We start from the raw sequence: 22,040 nt of genomic DNA on the forward strand, positions 1-22,040 counted from the left end.
AGGAGGGCCGCGAGGCTCACGAGCGGTCGCGGAAGGCCAAGAAGATGATCGGGCTGAAGGCCAAGCTCTACCACAAGCAGCGGCACGCCGAGAAAATACAGATGAAGAAGACGTGAGTAGCCATGGTGCCGTCCAGTCATCCTGGCCTGAGATGAGACCTTGATACCATTACAAAAAACTACTTATTACCTGGATTATACATTATACTTTTAAATGGCGGCCAGGTTGTAGGAAAAAGTGGGTTTTGCGACAGCGAGGGCATTTCTGACTTCCTGGATGTTAACCGTTCTGCTCCTAAAAGCATTCCTTCAGATAAGCGTTAGCTATAGTAGTGACTTGTGTAATTGTGATAAAAATATGAATGCATTTATGTAGGACTTTTACATTAACTGCTGCATTAGTGTAGCAAGATGTAGCAGGCATTTTGAGAAGGTTTTTTTAAAAGATAAAGTACTGTAACATAGTGAGCAGAACATGAGGTATGTCTTTCAGGATAAGTTACAATATCAAGCATAGATAAACAAAAGCATTTTGCTGAAAATTTTCTGTGTTACTCAGAATTTGAAGTCAAAGCTATTAGCAATACTTTTTATTGCTAATGAATTTACTGTTAATCCATCATGTTGTTTGTGTTGTTTTCCAAGTGTAGACAGTTATTTTCCTCTGCTACTTATAAAGGTGTTAGGTTTGTTAACTCGTTTGTGGGTCATTTTTTTTTTCATAAATGGTCTCAGTATTAATGAAACATGACCCCTTTTACACACCAATGTTCTGTAGATTGGTAAGCATTGCCATCAAATCTCAGAAGAGTAGCAGAAGAGAAGTTTTTATGTCAGGAAGGCTACTGTCTCTCAAAGTGCTTGCCTGCTTGTTTTGTCATTCAAAAATTCCTTAATAAGATGCATGTCTTATGTGACTGTCTTGACAGGAATTGACAAGCTTTTATGCACTGTACAGTCTGTGAGTTGTTACATTAAGTGAAATTACTAGTTTACCTTGAAAATTATTTAGGATTATTCCTTAAATGTAAATATATACTTGTTTACAAATATCTCTGTTAAAAGAAAATTTTGAGCAGGTAGAAGCTAAGTTAAAAGGATGTATCAATGATCTAAAAATGAGCCTTTTTTTCTACTTTTGATACTTGTGTTCTTTCCTTGCAGCATTAAAATGCATGAAAAGAGAAATACAAAGCAAAAGAATGATGAAGAAACACCTAAAGGAGCTGTACCAGCATACCTGCTGGACAGAGAGGGCCAGTCCCGGGCTAAGGTTCTCTCTAACATGATCAAGCAAAAAAGAAAAGAAAAAGCTGTAAGTAACTGTATTAAAATTCAGATACTTATTATTACTTGTGACAAAGTCCACTTTGTGGTGCTGATGCTCAGGGGACTTAGAGCCTGCTAGCGAAGTCTAAATACTGATACTGTGCAAAACCTGAAACCTTGCATAACTCAACAATCTAGGACAAAGTAAGCATATGCAATATCTTTATCTTCATCACTTTAAATGCCAGTTAAAATAGGCAACTATGAGTTGTATATGTTATACCACTACTCTTTAGGGAAAAAATTTGTGCTTTCTTTGTCCCCTTTCATTTAATACAGCATGTAAGACTGTTGACTTTTTCTTTTTCCCCCTTTCCAGGGGAAATGGGAGGTTCCTCTGCCAAAGGTCCGTGCACAAGGAGAAACAGAAGTTTTAAAAGTAATTCATACAGGAAAAAGAAAGAAGAAGGCTTGGAAGAGAATGGTTACAAAAGTTTGTTTTGTTGGAGATGGCTTCACTAGGAAGCCTCCTAAATATGAACGATTCATTCGACCAATGGTAATACTCTTGAGCTTTAAAGAATGTTTAAATAATAGTTCTTTTGATGTACTGCTTTCAATTCCTGTGACAAGGAAACTTCCTTCTATGTTAATACACTGTTACTACTGATGTAGAACATTCCTATTAATTTCCTTGCAGAAATCTAAATGTAGAATAGCCTGAGGGTGGGCAGACACCCCTGCAGTCAGAGTCTGCGTTGAAATCTCTGCTCTTAATCCCATAATTCAGATGATGCTAGTAACTTATAGTTACTTAAATTAGCTCAAGAAGGTCTTTAGCAAAGACACTCTAAGTAGCTTTTAAAGTTAGAGGCTTCCTTTTCAACTTGCTGTGATTCTGTCAGCTACAGAAGCCAACTCTCTTCTAGGACTCCAGAACTCCTGGCTTGCTAAGTCAGCTTGAAGCAGTCATAACAGTATGCAAGGGAAATGCTGTGCCTCTAGCCTGACCTTTTCTTACGCAGCTGCAGGAATGGTGCTTGGGCTCTAGCAGCTCAGCACTGCACAAGAGAAACAATTACCTTCACTGGGGCAGTGTAGTTTTTCTATTAATATCTGCTCCTGTTTCCTCACAAGAATAAATAGAATCACTGGATCCAACTGCTTGTTGGATCATACCTCATTAATATTTTGATGAATTATCTTAAGACAGAAGCCTTGCATAGATTATTTTTGACACAGAAGAAATTATGTTACTTCATAGTATAGTACCCTTTATGAAGCACAGGTTGCTAGGTAGAAGTGCTCTAAGAGATAGTTATTTTCTGTTTTACAATATGTGTAAGGTTTTTCAGTTTTACAAGAGTAAAGGAAAAAATTCTAGTCTTAAAAACCAATAGCACTGTTAAATGCATTACCAGAAATGTCTAATAACTTCATGGGACAGTAGCCATCTGAGGTAGCACATACTCTTCTTGTACTACTGTTAAAAACTGGTATGCTGAAAAGATAAATGGAAAGCTTTATCTTGTCATTAATCATCCTTTTAAACAAATCTGGAATTCTATAGTAGGCAGACAGCAGTCTGTATTCTAGGTTGTTTCATTCTTCCCAGTCTCTCAAAACATAAAAAGCTGAGGACATAATGCTGAAAGTGTTAACCTAGATTTGTTGTGAGGGCTTAAAGCAAGTATCAGCTTGTTCTAACACCCTTTCTGCCACAGGGCTTACGTTTCAAGAAGGCACATGTGACGCATCCAGAGCTTAAAGCTACTTTTTGCCTACCTATCCTTGGTGTAAAAAAGAATCCTTCGTCTCCTTTGTATACAACACTGGGTGTAATTACCAAGGGTACCGTCATTGAAGTGAACGTGAGCGAGCTTGGCCTTGTAACACAAGGGGGCAAAGTTATCTGGGGTAAGTAGTTAAACTAGCTATACTGCAGAACTACTTTAAAAAGTTTTAAATCTTCATTACCTGATGTATTGTTAAGACCACTTGCTATAAATTGTCCTAATTGATCCACTGTTAAATGTTAGGTTTGGGGTGTAGCAGAAACTAGGCAGCTCTAAAAATGCAAGTTGTAAGTTTTAATTTTACGCTTTCTATTGACACTTTTAAAATCAAATAAGGTGAAGTCCAGAACAAATACAGCTTGCTTGCCTATGTCTCAGATCAAGCAATGCTACAAGTCTGTAAAGACCTAAGCCAGTGAACTGTGAACAACTATTGTTTTCAGTGGGAGTTCTGTGAGGAAGTATCTTCCTAGGATCAGGCTAACGTCTTTTAATAGAGAGTTTAACTTGGACTATAGCAGAACCTATGAATTATTTTTTTTTAATTACCCAGAACTCTTAAATAATCCATTTACAAAAACAGCTTGAATCACAGAATCCCAGAATATTAGGAGTTGAAAGGGACCTCGATAGATCATCCAGTCCAACCTCCCTGCCAGAGCAGGATCACCTAGACTGGGTCACACAGCAACGTGTCCAGGTGGGTTTTGAATGTCTCCAGAGAAGGAGACTCCACAACCTCTCTGGGCAGCCTGGTCCAGTGCTCTGTCACCCTTACAGTAAAAAGTTTTTGCTTATATTCAGGTTGAACCTCCTATGCTCCAGCTTGCACCCATTGCCCCTTGTCCTGTCATTGGCTGTCACTGAGAAGAGCCTGGCTCCTTCCTCCTGACGCTTGCCCTGTACAAATTTACATACATATATATATATTTATACATAAAGCAGAAGGTAGATTTAGATTTCAAAATGCATTTCAGTTCAGGAATTTCCTACACTTTTAGAAAGACTTGTGGATTGAACTTGCAAACATAGAAGATTTGAATTTATTATATGAACTACTGTAAGCTTTTGAAGACATTTAATTCCCTTTTCTTTTTAGGGAAATATGCACAAGTAACAAACAATCCAGAAAATGATGGCTGTATTAATGCAGTTCTGCTTGTTTAAGTTGCAATTTGATACTAAGCAATTGACGTGGCCCCATCAGTGCAGTTTCAGCAAGTGTGCAAGATCTCTGAAACCACCAACCACTCAAGACCATTGACCCTACAAGCTGGTGAGGAGCTTAAACATGCTGGAAACGACAGCTCTGGATTTTGTATTTACTATGTTTGCTCAGCTGAACACTGTTCAAATAAATTGATTCAATTTTCACATTTTGTTAATGTGGTATGGTTTGATCTCAGCCTTCTTGGTGTTCTTACAGTAGCAGTTTCCTGGCTTAGATAATTTATATAAATATTTAATTTAGGTCACATTCCTAGTGATGGGAAGTACAGCTGCTATGTCCAAAGATGGCCTACTGTAATAGCTAAAGGTACAGAGGAACATACTAACTTGTACTGTGTTTCTGGGAAAGCAGAAGAGCTGGAAGAATGCAGCTGCTCAGTTTGATACTTACCTCTACAGAAGCATGGGCTTGAGAACAAATTAGCACCACGAGGATGTAGTGGGGGAAGATAACTAGGAGGGCAGCAGGAAAATTATTTTTCTCCACCCCTCTATTATCTCATGTCTTTCTCTGCCTCCATGACTGCATTAATGGAAAGAGTAAGGGCTGGAGAGTATAGCACTGTGGTTCTAGGCAAGAGAACAACAGTTAAATTTATGAAGTTGTAGAGGTTTTAAGACGTGAAATTTAAGAATGGTGTGACAGCCCTGATACTACAACTACTTGTAGATATTTTCACAGAATACTGCAAGTTGGAAAGGACCTCAAAAGATCACCCAGTCCAACCCCCCTGCCAGAGCAGGATCACCTAGACTGGGTCACACAGCAACGTGTCCAGGGGGGTTTTGAATGTCTCCAGAGGAGACTCCACAACCTCTCTGGGCAGCCTGTTCAATGCTCTGTCACCCTCACAGTGAAAACATTTTTCCTCGTGTCCAGGTTGAACCTCCTATGCTCCAGCTTGCTCCCCTTGCCCCTTGTCCTGTCATTGGCTGTCACTGAGAAGAGCCTGGCTCCTTCCTCCTGACACTCACCCTTTACAAATTTATAAACATTAATGAGGTCAAAGTACACAAAGTTCACTTCAAGCCAAGGATCTTTTAACACAAATTCCAAGTCAAATTGTTATATAAGTTTTCTCCAGTTCATGAGGGCCCTCGTAACCCCTCAACATTGTGAAAGGGGAACTTTGAAACAAAACTCCTAGATATTTCAGAAACCAGAATGAATAGGTTTGTCTTGAAGCTTTTTGCATAAACAAACATTTAAGACTACAGGTGGTCACACAAGCAATAAGCAGGTTGAGTAGCAGTTTACAGAATCACAAAGTAGTTAAGGTTGGGAGGGACCTCTTGGGATAAATAGAATTTCTAGTATTCCAGTTTGTTCCATCATCTTTATATTCTCCCACTAGGTATTTGTACATGAGGCAAGATCCTCTTGAGTTTTCTCATGCCCACACTGAACAGTTGCAGCTCTCAACCTCTTGTATGACATGTGCTCCAATCCATTAGTCATCTTCATGACTAACTTCTCTTACACTATCTAATAGTGGCAGTACTTTAACTATACAGAAATTGTCTTCTCTTACAGGCTATTTTGTTAGTTTAACATATTGCACTAGTCTAGACTTAACTTACTATGATTTATACTTCTCTATGTAGTGACAAGTGATTTGAAACTAAGAGAGGGTCACAGGCCAGTAAGTCATTTGCTTGGAGAGAGGGCATTTTGTCAAAACAGATAAGGCTCTGTTTAAGTTCATGTTGCTTTACTTTTTACTGCATGTTAACACAAACAAACAATTTTCTACAGCTATCTCAAGAACATTTACATTTTGTGCTATAAATACATTACTTACTGGCTGAATAATACAATTGTTGCATTTAAGACATTTTAATGTACCACACTGTAGGGAGTGTGTTACAGCATTTCTAGTTGGCTTCTCTATAGCAGATGATGTTAATAACTGCTAAGTTTACACCAACTATGCAAGATGTAGATGGCAGAATGCATGCTGTAACATTCAGAAGAGCCTGTTCTACAGCTTTTTTTCTTAAAAGTCTGATCAATAAGCTAAGTACAGGAAATTATTTTAATTGATAAAAGAATTTTCAATTAATAATCTTTGAGCTTTTAAAGTTCTTTGGTAGCAGACAGATTGTAAAATTATGCTATTTCTAGTGAACTGAACCACTTTAAAACATGCTTCCTGTATAGCAGAAAGGACTCAAAATACTAAAAACAAAGAAAAATTAATCACAAAATATAAGTTTAATTCCTACTTCAAAACATTTCAAAAGCAGACAAGACAGTACTAAAAAAAAAGGAAAAACTAACACTGTAACAAGACTTAATTACAATACTCTAGAATAGCAACACATCTTTCATAAGATTTATAAACAGAGTATCACTAGTTTAGAAAACATCTACCACCACATTTGTGAAAATAAGTCTAAATTTGTATCCCCTTGTAAATAAGATTTTAGAATGGTCACTTAAAGGAGAGAAATTGACACTTAGGCCTATTTCTTGCTATGATTAACTCAGTATCATTGATGACATTATAAATGATCTATTTGATTACTAACATCCACAAATGAAATGGTATAAGAAAGCAACAAACCAAGGTCAGACATCATTTCAAGTAAGTTAAAAGTACTTTCAAAATAAGACACGTATACATGTTCGTGTAAAGGGCTACAAAACATGAGAACAGCAAACAAGTATTCTGCATGAAATTAAAATAGACCAAAAGAATGTGGGAGAAGCAAAGCAAATCCTGTTAAAGATTAGAAGCAGCACAACAGAGACATTTGAACAAATACCAGATTCAAATACAAACTCATTTACCATTTAAGTGGAAGGCTGAAGTCACAAATTAATGTTCTTTAAAGTCTATTCTTAGAACAAATAATGCTCAAAAATAATACTGCTTGCTTTCACTGTACACATAGGTCCACAGCACATTGTAATAACATTTGGTACAAACTTGTAGAAAGTTGATGTTTTCATAATTGGTTGCTGGTGCAATAAGATCTTAAAAATTAGTTTGATGGTAATAAGACAGTTAACAGATCAAAAAAAACAATCAACCATGCCTAAAAAATGCTGGTTTTCCCAAGGTAAAACATTTCTGTCAATATAGTTGTCAGATGCGTTCCCTTTTGTTAACGTAACAGAAGATTCAAAATATTGAACTATTGTTTTAATAGGGCAATCAGTACAGCAATAAAAACTACTATTTAAAGTCAGTATTTTGATTTTGCTACTCTGCATTTACTGAAATATGATTGATGGCAGAGAATTTGTTACAGAAATAAACTGTGTCCTTTAGTTCATAGTACTGCAGTGACCATAATTAGAACAACCAGTTTTCAAGACTGTACTGGTTATGAGAATAGCTATTTGCACCCCAACTGTTCATGCTCAGTAGGTAACAATCTGGCCATCAGTCTTAAGTACCCCAGATTTACAGAGGTATCTAACTCAAGAGTAAACTTAAAGACATGAACTTAGGTTCAGTATTTAAAAATGACTCATTGAAATGGGATCAGAAACCTGACTGTTCTCAACAGAAACCAAGACTTACCTAATCTAATAACCCTGTTGTAATATTTAGGTATTCAATATGCAGATCTCTTAAAAGAAAGGTACTAATCGAAATCAGTTCCAACTTAGGCATGAAACGTAGAAGCCAGATGAGTGACATCACCTTCTCACAAACACTGCTTTCCAACCACACAGGGAATACAAGTGATAAATATATGTATAAAAAATCCACCTGGAAGTTATTTAAATAAATGGCACTCACTTTTTATGTGAAAAAAAAAATCCTAAGCTTTTTGAAAGTGGATACATTTGTATTAATTGAAGTATTCAGCAGATTAATCTTCAGTAAAGCTTGCTCTAAAAATGAAAGATGAGTCACAATACACTGTATACAACCACCCTTTAAGCCACCAGCCTTCACAAATCCCAAATTCATAGCAATGCGATAGTTTTCTAGTCACGTTTTTTCTTCCCCACAATAAATCTTAGCACTAAAAGAGAAGCCATACAGAAGTTTTGTCTCATGCACTTTATAGAAACGGCTTGATTAGTTTTAGAAATGCTGAAGGTTCACTTGAGCATGCATACAATCAATCATAAAAGACCTTGAATATTTATCAGGCATAGGGTTCATAAGGAGTACCTGTATGAATATTGATAGGAATTTACAGCTATGTGCAATAGTTCAAGAAACCCAGATGTAACACAGTAATTGCATGCACCCCGACTCTAAAGTTCAGGTAATACATGTTTCTTAAAAATTGCTTTTTCTTTCCCCCAATAAACTGCTCTTAGCAGATTAGAAAGGACTGTAGGACTGTAGTACTTCATCAGCTGAAAGGAATAGTACCAGTGTATCTTATACAGTTAAAATATCTTATAAATACAGCTAAGCTGTATAAGCATAAAATCCAAAACCAGATTCCTACATTAGCTTCATAGAGGGATAAAAATTAAGACAGAATTGCAAATATTCAAGTGAACCTTGGACTCAGAAGTCCAACAGCAATTTCTAGTAACTTTGAGACACAGTGGGAGACTAGTTCACTTATCTCAGAAAAGACATACAACAGGACCAATGTCAGTGTGATTTCCTGTTCTTAGAACCATTGCTCTTTCTTATTCCAGAGTTCTCTCATTACAGGAGGAGCACAAACTAAGGAGTAACTTACTGTATGTGTCACAAACTAAGTTAAATACATGGTTTGCCAGGAGAATCTCTGAAGGGTAACATACATGAAAAGCCTGGTTTTGTTTCTGTTTGCATACAGCAGGTTTGGTTGCACTTTTAAGAAAACCTGTGAAATGGGAAGCTACCATCCCAAGGATTACACTCAAGTTAGAAGAGGAAAGTAGGAATCAGAAGTATTTGCAAGCAACCAGCTGCCAACTCCTAAAGGCACAGAAGTTTGGCAAACAAGCTCTTGCTGAAACTTCCATTAATATTCACATTAAGGAATATCACAACCACCTCAAATGCCAAGTCTCACAGGAGTCACACACCTGGCAGTCACAGTATTTTAATAGTGACACCACAGCACCAGCTGAGTATTTGGAAAACACAAAGCATTGCTTCCATTCAGACCAAAATGAGATCAAAAGTTACCATATCCTTTCCCTGTCATGTAACAAGTAATCAAGTATCCACTCAACACATCCAAGCAGTTAGGAAGGCAGTTTTGTCTCTATTCCGTACTGGACTCTACACTTGATACATTCTGGAAAAACTTAGGCTTATCAAGATGCTCACTTTGGAAGTTACAAGTATTTTAGTATGTAGGCATCTCTTACTCCTTACATAAACTCCTTACACTTCATTATCAGAGTGCGCTATAGCAGACACTACACTGACCAGGTTTCTACTGACTCAGCTGTTTCAAGTGGTTCTCATGAAAGACAGATGCTCCTTCTGCTGTTCTGAACTACCGAGTTATTCCTTCTTGTGTATTTTGAGACCTTGAATTACAGAATCTTACATCCTTTTAACATCAACTGCAAAAAAAATCCATGGGAAAGGACCAAGAAGTGAGGAAGCATTTTTCTTGTTCTGTTTCTCTCCACAGTAGGGAACAAAGTTTCTAAAAAAATATGCTAGAGTGATGTCTGGCCTCTTGGAAGTCTATGGGAATTTAATGAACCTTGATAGGGCCAGGATATATTTACTTTCATACTCTGACAATGCTCAATGTCTAGTAGTTAAATTTAAGGAAACTTGAGGAAAGGTGATGAATCTTAAGAAGAAGTCCAACCCAGAATTTTAAACATATGTGTTCCATGTCCCATATAGCTTAGTTACATCCTAGTGTTTTACACAAAATAACTGTCTTATAAATAAATGAATTAACAATCAATATTTTATTTTTAAGCTAGCTTTCCTTTTTTCTTGGGTGGACCTTTGTAGCCTTTGGTCTTTCTTCGCAGGTTTCTCCGATCCACAATGGGTACCTCAATTTCTGCTTCCTCAGAGCTGCTGTCAGCAGCCCGCTCCACTGTTGTCTGCATGTACTGATCATTAACCTCAACAGATTCTTCCAAGTGTTCTTCCAACTGGTTCTTCTGTCCTTCCTGTGCAGAAGCCTGCTGAAAAGGAACACCCTCAAGTTCAACCACTATTAAAGAACTCTGAGTCAAGGTAACAGGGGCCTCCTGCGAGTTGTGTCCTGCCTCCTCATTTTGATCTTCCAGTGAGGAAGCTGTTTTGGGCAATATGTTTTCAGAAGCAGATTCTGCTGCTGCTTCGATTACCATAGAGTTGGGCAGGCAATTGTCAGAAGGCTCTTCCTTCAATGCTAGAGCAGCTGCATCTTCAGTGATGGTCTTTTCAGGGTCTTGCTGTTCTTCAGTGACCTCCTCTACTAATGTACTTTCTTCAGTCAGCACTTCTGAATCATTTGCATTTAAAACCTGCAGGGGGAGGGGTGCCAAAACAACCAAAGGGACAATTAATTGAACATACAAGAGGTGGAACAACTACTGCCCCTAGCTAGCAATCTCAGAGGATATTTTGGCATTCAGCATTTTTTATTACTACCTGTACAGTAAACAAACCAGTCCTTTCATCCTTTCATTCACAAGACTATTTGATGAATGGCATTTGATATCCAGAGTTGATCTCCAATTTTCAAATTAAAATTATTCAAAGGAATATTCAGATACAGTAAAAACATTCTGAAATTATTCCCAGGGAAAAAAATAAACTACTTTTTATTTTAGACATACACAGTTATCATTTTGCCAGCATATAACAATCTGCTTTTGCACTATAAACAAAAACCAGCAAAATCTGTGTTGTAGAAGGGTATTTTTATTCTAGAAGGGTATTTTACCAGTAATTAATTTATTGTACACTTCGTCAAGGCAGAATTACTAGACAAAATAAGGATGTGGCTTTTTACTCATATCCAACTAATATCTTAGTGAGAAAAGCTGTTTCATTACTGCCAAGGCAAACTGGAGCAAAATACCTTTCTTTTTGGTATCACATGCATATATGCCCCACTTCTGCTATTTAAAACAGAAACATTAGTGTATTCTGGTTATGGATTTACATAATCTGGCCTAGTAATTGCTTCTCCCAAGAATGTCATAGAATCATAGAATGGTTTGGGTTAGAAGGGACCTTTAAAGGTCATCTAGTCTAACTCCCCTGCAGTGAGCAGGAACAATGTCACTAGATCAAGTTGCTCAGAGCCCCATCAAGCCTGACTTTGAATAGCTCCAGGGATGGGGCCTCCACCACCTGTCTGGGCAACCTGTTCTAGTGATCTACCAGGCTCATATTGAAGAACTTTTTCCTAATATCCAACCTAAATCTACCCTTTTCTAGTTCAAAACCATTACCCTTCATCTTATTACTACTATCACTACTCTAGTGAACAGCTCTTTGCCAGATTTCTTACAGGCACCTTTCAGGTACCGGAATACCTTTCAGGTATTCATATTTCGTATGATCGTAGGGGTCACTTTCTATCTGTTACTCAACAAAAGCAAAAACAGCAAGGTATGAAGGAAAGATGACTTCATGTTTTGTTTCAATTCTCTCACCTTCTCTGATGCAGTGTCTTCTGAAGGTTTTGCTGCAGATTCAAGAATTACTGGAACAAACAGTGTTAGGGGTTCTTCTCCTTGACTCTCAGACTGCAATTTTGATTCACCAACAGGAACTTCATTTGCTGTTTCCTCTTCAGCTGTAAGTGAAGTCTTACCAGTTTTTTCTGTGACCTCACCATTAAGAGGTTCTGATGGAGTTTCCTAAAAAAAAAAAACAACAAAAACAACCAACCAAACACAAAAAAACCCCACACCAAAACACATTTCTAAGTCAAGATTATGCCCAGTCATTGTTCCCCAACACTAGTGAGCACATCTGTGATCTAAATTTGCAGAAAGGCAGATAGCTCATGTACCTAGAAACGCATACTAAGAAGGCAGAGCTTAATGCAGAGTAGCTAACTTAACTGCACTAAATTCCTGACCATAACTTACACTATTAGGAGTCAAACCAAACCATTCTAATGCATTTCACAAGCATACATGCTACAGTATTTCCTTGAACCCAGCATACTGTAAGATCCACTTTATCACAGATGAGTACGAACATAAAACTCTGGAGGTACCACTAGCCACAAAGGATACTCAGATTTAAATTCAAGTTATTAAAAAGTTGTAGATAAGAAGCTGTATTTAAACATCAAAGCAGGCAAGCTTTTAGTGGAGAAGAGCCAACAGTAGTCACTGAATCATACCAGCTATTGGCCTCTTGAAAGAAACTTTTAAAAAAACCCCACAAATTCCAGTCCTCTGGAATATTTGAGAAGAAGAAACCAATTAAGAAAGTTAGTTTGGTAGGCAAGCTAGAAATTTATCTTACTGAAGACCCTATGAACTCTATCGTTTAAAATCAGTAAAATGGAATATTCGCTGAAACTAATTTTATACTAGACCTAGCTTCTCAGATTCATTTCTCAATGAGGCATAGATATGAAAATCAGAGTTGATAGTCACATGGATCAAGGCAAGAACAATCATATTTAACAGAAACTGTAGTTGTACTCTAAACTTATTCGCTATTGCTATCACATTCAGCTCACCTCCTCACTCTGTTTCTCAGGGGGCGATGCATGTAGCTCTGCTTCTGATACAGACCGGCCCTTATTTTCAATAACTGCTACCTCATTCATCTCAACACTATCCTCCTCAGGTACTTCTTCCAAGTCTTCAGCAAGACCTTCAGCTGTGTGTGCAGGAAGCTCCACCCTGCAGCAGGTATTAACATACATCCTTTAAATTTTTAGATTAATACACAATTGTGGTGATCTCAGCAGGGAAACTCTTTCATGACCAATTATCAAGTGCTGTATCTCACACTTGCCACAGGAAATATTCCAGAAAACTAAATACATCTAAAACCGGCTAACTCCTCAGGGAAAAAACCCATCAACTAGGATGAAATGCTTTGGCACTTCCATTACGGGAACAAAAGTCAGAAATTTGTTATTTTGAATTCAGCAAGTAGTAATCCATCACAGGTTTGGAAGCCACAAAGGGGTGAGAAAGGAAGCCATTTCTATTATCCCCTCTGTAAAAACAGTTTAAATATATTTATATAATTGTTAAATATACATATATTACAAAGACCATGACTACAAAAGAATTCAAGTCAATAAACGCATCATGGCTGAAGAAGATTCAATCACTTAGAGAATAAATTAGCAAATAGCTAAAGATGGAAGCTCTGATGTGCCTGATGGGTAGTAGCAGTATCTCAAACATTCAGTTCTCCTTTTTTAGTTAGAACTTAGATAAACTCGAAGTACTGCATAAAAGCAAAGAAAATAGGACATGCAATAGATTTGCAGAAAGTTTCTTCACTATCTCATAGTAAAGGCAGTATGAAAGTTTTTATCCCAGGTGCCAGCCTTGAGATGAAGGCACTCCACAGGAGAAAGTGCCTGACAGAAGACTTTGCTACACTTGTTAGTGTGCATGGAAGGAGAAAATCAAGCTGATACCCTTCCCTGTTGCCATCAGGATTCCCCTTAGCTCTGCTCACAGACACATACTGTTCAGAGGAGCAGTGGCACCTTGCTGACTTCATTTTGCAAGTCCCAAAATACTGACATTCAATAACAGGCTAGTCCTCTCAGATACCAACTAGCCAATTATTAGTAGCAAGAGGGCAGAATTTCTCAACCTGTGGCAGCATCAAACCATGCCATTTGGCCTATCTAAATCAGCTTAAGGGCAGCACTCTGACAGTGCAAGACAGAGTGCTGTATCTCTGTAGTTCCACAGAGCAAATTAAACAAAAATTATGCTGTACCTAACTGAAGAACTTGGCTTCATGTGAAGAAACACACACAAAAGACATCCAACAACAAAAAAAGAGCTAATTTTGATTAAAAGAGATTAAAGAGACCTAATCAAACAAGTCTGAGGGACTTCCTAGAAAATAATCAGATTATTTTCAGGTCTTCAAAAGAGGTTTTTGGGGTTGCAGAGATTGTTTTGGAAGAGAAGGCTAGAGGGAGAGAGAGACTTCAGGGAGGGTTGTCTGAGTGTGCATATACTCACACACAGGAAGGTGCAAAAAATAAATTTATTTAAAACAGCCACAGTTGCTTTCTAGATGAAAGTCAGTGTAAATTAGTACTCCAGGCCCTGTCTTTATATGAATTGTTACAGCATGCAAGTGGTACAATTCTTCACATACCCATTTGACAATTATTACTCAGGATAACATCCTTTAAACTGGGAACTACTTTCTTTTTTTTTCCAGGATGTTAAGTTTGGATATGATGGCTTAAAATCAGAATTTGTCTAAACAAAGGGCCTTTCTTTGAAGACAGGTGGCTCCCTGTAACTCTTGTTACTAAGTGACAAGCAGTAACCAGCTCCCAAACTAAACAATCAGACTTTATTTTACTGCAATATGCCACCATAACTAAAGGTCAGAAAGGGACACCTCTCCAAAGATCACACATAGCATTGTGGATATATGTTCAGCCATATCATCACAAGAAATAATGCTGTATGATGTTTTCACCTTCATGCAGACTCAGCTGTAACAGAACACCCTCAACTCTCACTGTTTTCCTACTGTCATTTCCAGTATTTGCCGACCTTTCAGAGACACTACATTTTAATGCAATCACTCTTCAGGTGATGTCTCAATTTTCTTTCTCACATCAGGCTTTGTTTTTAGTAATTTTAAAATCAAGCAAGTGAAGTAGGGAGAAAGGAGAAGAAATACCAAGTAGCACACTATGAGGCAATGTAGTTTGTGATTTCCCAAACAACAAAACCAGAAATTAGCAAAATATGGGCTCCTCTACCTGCTTTCTGATACAGGAAGAGTATTTTCCTCAACTTCTTGGGAAGTTTCAGGTTTAGATTCCTGGCTCTTTTTTCCTATCCTGGGATGTTTCAAATGACTGTCTTGCACCCAACTGGCAGCGGGAGCTATTTTAGGGTCTTCGGAAAAAACAAACAAATCAACAAAATAAATGCAAGTGAACAAATGCAGTCTAAGATCTGCATATAATTTCCACACTCCCCCTAATATTTCATTAAAGAAACTGCAAGTAAAGCATCACTTCATTGTGGTACTTTTTTTTTTTTAATACACAGTCATAATATTTTTACCAAGACTTGTAACACTTTTATCCAGAGTCCTCTAAAAGTTTTGAGTTGATAATCAGCACCTTAGAGAAAGCTGTATTTATTTAAATACTTTGCAGATGAATATGCCAAGATTGAAAGCAGCAGACGAGACTGCTAAACCTATTAATCCACAGTAATCAAAATACTGATAATCAAGGTTATTTTTACCTTTAGATGTTCTTGCATAGACATCTCTTGATTCTTTACCTTTTTGAGAATCAGGCTGTGAAGCAAAAACAAAGCTAATATTATTCCAAAATCTTCTGAACTGTGACACCTTCATCTCCCTATCTGTGGTTGCATCTTTCTAAAGCACTATTTCATAGTAATGATCCTGTGGAAGAACAGCTACAACCATTCTTAATTTAAGATACTCACATGTTTCTATCTCGTCTCTCAGATTTTTTTTTCATTATTATTACACTTATTACAAGGATGAGTATTTTTTCTGCATGTTACTTCTGGCCTCAACATAAAAGATAAGACTTCTGAAGAGAGAGATGAAATATTCTACAAGCAACAGGGAGAAGTCTCATGATCACTAGCCCTTGTTCTTGTGGGGAACTTCAACTTACCAGATGTCTGCTGCAAATACAATACAACAAAAACAAAACAGTCTGAGTTTCCCGGAGCATGTGGAAGATAACCTCCTGACACAACTGGTGAGTCAACCAACTAGGGAAGGCGCTCTGTTGACAATGTCATTTGTGAACGGAGAAGGCTTTGTGGGTGATGTAATGGGTGAAGAATCCCTGGGGCACAGTGATCATGAAATGACAGAATTTGATTCTTGCAAAAGTAAGAAGCGGGGTCAGCAGAATTGCCACCTTGGACTTCTGGAGAGCAACTCTGGACTGTTTAGAAGGCTGGCTGACAGAATCCCTAGAAAGGCAGTCCTGAAGGGCAAAGATGCTCAGGGAGGCTGAGCACTCTTCAAGAAGAAAATCCTGGAGGCACAAGAGCAGGCCATCCCCATATACAAAAAGATGATCCAGTGAGGAAGAAAACTGGCCTAGCTGAACAAAGAGCTTTGGCTGGATCTCAAAAAAAAAAAAAAAGAGGAAGGTCTGTGAGCTTTGGAAGGAGGAGCAACCAACTCAGGAGGACTGCAAGGATGAAGTGAGGTCATCCTCAGGGAGGAAAATTAGAAGGGCTAAAGCCCAACTAGAACTTAAATTGGCTAACTCTTTGAAAGATTAAAAAAAATGTTTCTATAGATATATTAACAACAAAAGGAGGGCCAAGGAGAATCTCCATCCTTTATTGGATGCAGGGGGAACCACAGTGACAAAGTATGAGGAAAAGGCTGAGGTACTTAACACCTTCTTTGTCTCAGTCTTTAATAGCAAGGTCAACTGTTCTCTGGGTACCCAGCCCCCTGAGCCAGAAGACAGGGATGGGGAACAGAACAAAGCTCCCATGATCCAAGAGGAAATGGTTAGTGACCTGCTCATGGCCTGGACAGGCATACTCTCTGCTGGGTAAAAAACTGGCTGGATGGCCAGGACCAAAGAGTGGCGGTGCATGAACTTAAATCCAGTTGGAGGCCAGTCACAAGTGGTGTTCCCCAGGGCTCAGTGTTCTGGCCAGTTCTGTTTAGCATCTTTATCAATGACTCGGACAAGGGGACTGAGTTCTCCCTCAGTAAGTTTGCAGTGAGTAGACATGCTTGAGGGTGTGACAGCAGAGGGATCTGGATAGGCTGGATTGATAGGCTGCAGTCAATTGTATGAGGTTCAACAAGGCCAAGTGTCAGGTCCTGCACTTGCGTCAAAACCATCTCATACAATGCCACTGGCTTGGGGATGAGCGGCTGGAAAGCTGCTTGGCAGAGAGGGACCTGTACCAACTGGTCAATAGCCAACAGAATATGAGCCAGTAGTGTGCACAGGTAACCAAGAAGGTCAATGGCAGCCTGGCCTGTATGAGAAATAGCATGAAAAGCAGGATCAGGGAAATGATTCTTCCCCTGTGATTTAGGCCCCTCACTACAAGAAGGGCATTGAGGCACTGGAATGTGTCCAAAGAAGGACAACAGAGCTGGTGAAGGGTCTGGAGCACAAGTCTTATGAACAACAGCTGAGGGAACTGGGGGTGTTCAGTCTGGAGAAGAGACTGAGGAGGAGGTTGTAGTGAAGTGGAGGGTCGGTCTCTTCTTCCAAGTAACAAGTGACAGGACAAGAGGAAATGACTGCAAGTTGCACCAGGTGGGGTACCTATTAGATATTAGGAAAGGTTTATTCACTGAAACAGTTATCAGGCATTGGAAAAGGCTGCCCAAGGAAGCGGTCGAGTCACCATCTCTGAAGATATTTAATATTTAAAAGACAGGTTGATGAGATGCTTAGACACATGGTTTAGTAGTGGGTAGGTTATGGTCCTGAAGCACACAAATCCATGTTCACTGTATTTAGAGCTATAAGTCATTCTCAAGCTCATTCTGAGACCACAAATGAGATAAAGGACCAGCTTCATAATATTCAGAGACAAATATATTCATGTTCATATATCCATATACAGCTGAAATCCAGTTGATATTTCAAATATGTACTAAGAAAGCTGCAGTCCTTTTATACGGACAATGTGTAACTCTGAATGCAAACTACTTTCCATTGTATTCAACTGTGATGTTAATGTGCACTTCTATAAACACTTTTCCTCATTCTCTCCAGCTTAGTAATCACTGTTACATCATTGGGAAGCATAACATCTACCCAAAAAGTAACAAAAGTATTTGTCTTTATAACTGAATTGGCTCATGTCTGCACAATATATAATGAGATGCACAAAAAGCATTCCTCATACTTTTTAATTAACAAAGCAATAAAAAGAGGTAACAGTTTGTGTACCTACACTTTGCAGTGTTTTTAGCACAGTTTTCTGTCCACTTGCTTCAGATACTGCTGCAGACTGCTGAAAATGATCCTCTACCTGGCAACTCTTATTTTCTTTCTGTGAGGCTTCTGCTGTTAAGATTTAAAATATGAAACAGGGAAACAGAAAGTTATAGTACTCATATAAAACAATTAACCATTCCAAATACGATCTCACAGATGTCAGGATAAATAATCTTTCTGCTAGTCTCCATAGGCAGCGTTCACAGAAGTCACTGTTGTACTTGTGGAGCAATGGTTCATTTTTTTTAAAATATCAGAAAACAAAAGCAAAATATCCATACCTGCAGTTTTGAGCTTTTCTCTTTGCATTACAGAGTTAATAGATCTTCTCTGGAAAGAATGTCCTGCACCCTCCACTTCCCACAAAAAGCTATGATTCATAGGATACTTCTCAAGATATTGCTTACAAGCTGAATAAACAAGGAAAAATATATTATATGTACTATATACTCAGTTGTACCTCAGTTTTTAAAGTTTCTCAAATCAAAATATGATTAATTTCTTATTTGCAATCTTCACTTATACACATAAACCATCACAGAAAACTGTTCAACAAAACAGTTGTGTCTGCAATAAACATCATATTGCTTTACCCTACCTCAGTAAATCCTTCCTGGAGGTTTTAACACTTTCCATTATTATCTTAAACTGCAAACAAAGGTGAATAGGATCTTCTTCTTCTCCAAGCACTCACTTGAGAGTTTTATAACTTCTTCTGTCACTGTCCCTGCCAATAACAAGACTCAACCCAGGATGGGAGGGGCTCTTAGGCTGACGATATAGTCAAGTGATTTTTGTCACCCCATGTTACTATAGGCACTTATGAAAAGCACTCTTTGGGAATGCAAACATATTACCATTGCACAGTTTATCATCTATTCACTGTTCATTTCTGGAATATTTCCTTCTCTGCTGTCCCTTCATCTCACTTCTTCTAATACACATACTAAATATCCATGTGGAGAGGCATGCTTTGGCATTATTTTGTAACAGCTCCCAGGAAAACTACCATTTTTCACCTAATTCACTACTGATGCATAAACTCAGTGGACAAGATCCCTGTCATATCATTCCTTGATCAGGGAAATGGATTAGTAATTAAACTCTGCTCAAGACAGTTTGCCGGTTTAAGCCTAACAAACCAGGTCTGGTCAGATCCAACAACAGACAGTGGTACTTGGAAAAGCAGAAAATTTCTAGTGGTTAAGAAGGCCAGATGAAAATGTTCACAGAAGGAATCCTGGCAGATGGTCTAAGAGCAAGACAAACCTTAAGAAACAGGGCAAAGAAAATATGCTTCTTGCCTGAACACAGTCCCAAACAACCTAATTTCCAGAATGTGCGTAATTTCCTAGATGATATAACCCTCTTGGGTTGGAAATGGAAGAGCCATAAGTGTTTCCCTTGTGCATTAGAACTGTGCCTTCTTTACACAAAACCTATCCCAGTATGTCCATTTGACCAGAAGTTCTTAAAAATCATTAATTAAATGACCTTGTGAGGTTTAGGTGCAAGCAAGAAAAAGGTGTTAAAAAGACGATATACATTAGATCCCACACAGAAACACCTCAGCCCATTCTAGAAGCTTGGGAGGGACACAGTGGTTAACTTCAGAGTGGCAGAAAGCCAGAGATCAAATAATATAATCTCATGTAGAGGATTAAAAAAATCTAATCAGGAGCTACATCACTATCTTAAACAAATCAGGATTTTTAGCCTTCACTGAGAAGCAGAATATTTAACACAGAAACTAAGGATGCAAACACAAACATGGAGCTTGAATGACAGCACTCACTTGGACATGTCAAGAAAGCACAAATTAACTTAGAAGAATAAGTTAAAGAGCTTGCCTGTGTACATGAAGGATGTCATTGGGTAGCGCAGGCCAAGAAGATCTTCAGTAAAGGAATCCACAAAGTCTTCCAAAATGAGTAGCCCAGTGTCTTTCCCACGATGTTTCCTTCTTACAAACATTGTGTCTAGCACTGGCAGCCTGTATCTCAGATTACGGTAAGAGCTACAAACACTTCCTGAAATTACAGGAAGGGAAAAAATATAAATCAGTACTTCAGCACCAAGATGCTGCAGCATGGATTTAGCATATTAAAATAGAAACTTTTACAATTTATAAAAATTATACCAAACAATAGATTTCTAAGTAACATAAAATTACATTAAACATTATAAAAATAATGTAGAACATTAACTGAAAATAAATAATTGCTCTCAGCCATTTATTGGCTCTTTGAGCAAGCTTCATAATGTTGCCAAGATATATCAATAGATTGGTATGTTAGAAAAAGTCTGTAGTACCACAAAAGAATAGCAGATACAGAGAGGAAAGGGTCATTTTGAAAACTCACTTTCATAGGAAAACTATGCTAAAAATGAAGCTGAAAGAGAGAGGAGGGAGGAGGAGACAAAATTATTGAATTGCACTTTTATGTAGGTTACATCACTTCTCAGGACAAATACTAATTCTATAATTCAGCTCTTGGTTAAAGACCGAAACAATAATTCAAATTTTTTAAATGAAACCACAAAAAAATCTGGGACATTTTACAATGGAATTCTCCCATAAACAGCACATTATCCATAATTAAACAAAGATGAAACAAACTGTCACAACACAAAGGTACTTCAATATCAGAGGATTCAAAGGGGAGCTATGGACTCAGTGGTGACAAAGGGATGACATATAATGGTGTTAAGATAGTCCATCAACTACCAAATCCATTTTCCGGCTCTCATTATGAGATTCAGTCTGAACTATGCCAAAAAGCTGTCCTTTCCTCTAAAAAGGCCAAAGAGGAGCATAGAGTTGTCTATACAACACTGTTAGTCTTTGCAATATTGTACTTTTGAGGCCAATGAACTATCTTTATTTTTCAAACAAGGAAAACTTGAGCAGGGAGGTTACATTACTTGGGTAACCTCTGGGAGTCAAGGTCCACCACTCTTTCTTACAGAGAGTAAGAGTGATATAGGACCTGATGGTCACCAATGCGAGTGAGCTAATCAGGAATGTCATGACTGGAGGCAGTCTGGGCTGTAGCAATCACGCGCTGGTGCAGTTTACCGTCCTAAGGCGTATGAGTCATGCGAGAAGCATAGTCAGGACCTTGAATTTCAGGAAAGCCAACTTCCAGCTCTTCATTGGTCAATAGGACCCCTGGGAAATGGCCCTTAAGGACAAAGGAGCAGAAGGGAGCTGCCAGATCTTTAGGGAGGTTTTCCATAGGACGCAAGAGCTCTCGATCCTCAAGTGTAAGAAATCAGACAAGGAAGGCAAGAGACCAGCATGGATGAGTCGAGACCTGCTGGCTAAACTAAAAGGCAAGATGGAACTACGTAGGCAGTGGAAGCAAGGACAGGTATCCTGAGAAGAGTACAGGGATGCTGCTCAGGTGTTCACGGATGAGATCAGGAGGGCAAAAGCACAACTGGAGCTGAACTTGGCAAGGGATGCTGAGAAAAACAAGAAGGGCTTCTACAGGTATGTCAACCAGAAAAGGAAGGTTGAAGAAAATGTTCCCCCATGATGAGCAACAGTGGTGAACAGACGAGGAGAAGGCTGAGGTTCTCAAGTTTTTTGCCTCAGTCTTCACTGGCAACCTCTCCTCTCACAGCTCTCAAGTTGATGGCCCACAACACAGGGACCAAGGAGAAAAAGTCCTGCCCACTGTAAGTGAAG

General features: G+C 38.4%; 2 protein-coding genes across 2 annotated transcripts; one reads left to right on the forward strand and one right to left on the reverse strand.

Annotated features, from left to right (window-relative positions):
• Positions 1–6: 6 nt before the first annotated feature.
• On the forward strand, positions 7–4,250 carry NSA2 (NSA2 ribosome biogenesis homolog (S. cerevisiae)). The gene is made up of 5 exons (XM_010189232.1): positions 7–112; positions 1,164–1,314; positions 1,648–1,827; positions 2,993–3,185; positions 4,164–4,250. The coding sequence occupies exons 1-5, from the start codon at positions 45–47 to the stop codon at positions 4,229–4,231; spliced, it is 660 nt and encodes a 219-aa protein (XP_010187534.1). The 5' UTR covers positions 7–44; the 3' UTR covers positions 4,232–4,250.
• Positions 4,251–10,148: 5,898 nt separating this feature from the next.
• On the reverse strand, positions 10,149–21,377 carry FAM169A (family with sequence similarity 169, member A). Its single transcript, XM_010189243.1, has 9 exons — positions 21,272–21,377; positions 20,197–20,376; positions 18,628–18,756; positions 17,215–17,369; positions 15,618–15,672; positions 15,122–15,260; positions 12,878–13,043; positions 11,832–12,038; positions 10,149–10,691 (listed from the first exon to the last, which is right to left on the reverse strand). The coding sequence occupies exons 1-9, from the start codon at positions 21,375–21,377 to the stop codon at positions 10,149–10,151; spliced, it is 1,680 nt and encodes a 559-aa protein (XP_010187545.1).
• Between the last annotated feature and the right edge of the window lie 663 nt (positions 21,378–22,040).

The sequence above is a fragment of the Mesitornis unicolor genome, unplaced genomic scaffold (assembly GCF_000695765.1).
Source record: "Mesitornis unicolor isolate BGI_N332 unplaced genomic scaffold, ASM69576v1 scaffold7460, whole genome shotgun sequence".
Lineage (NCBI taxonomy): Eukaryota > Metazoa > Chordata > Aves > Mesitornithiformes > Mesitornithidae > Mesitornis > Mesitornis unicolor.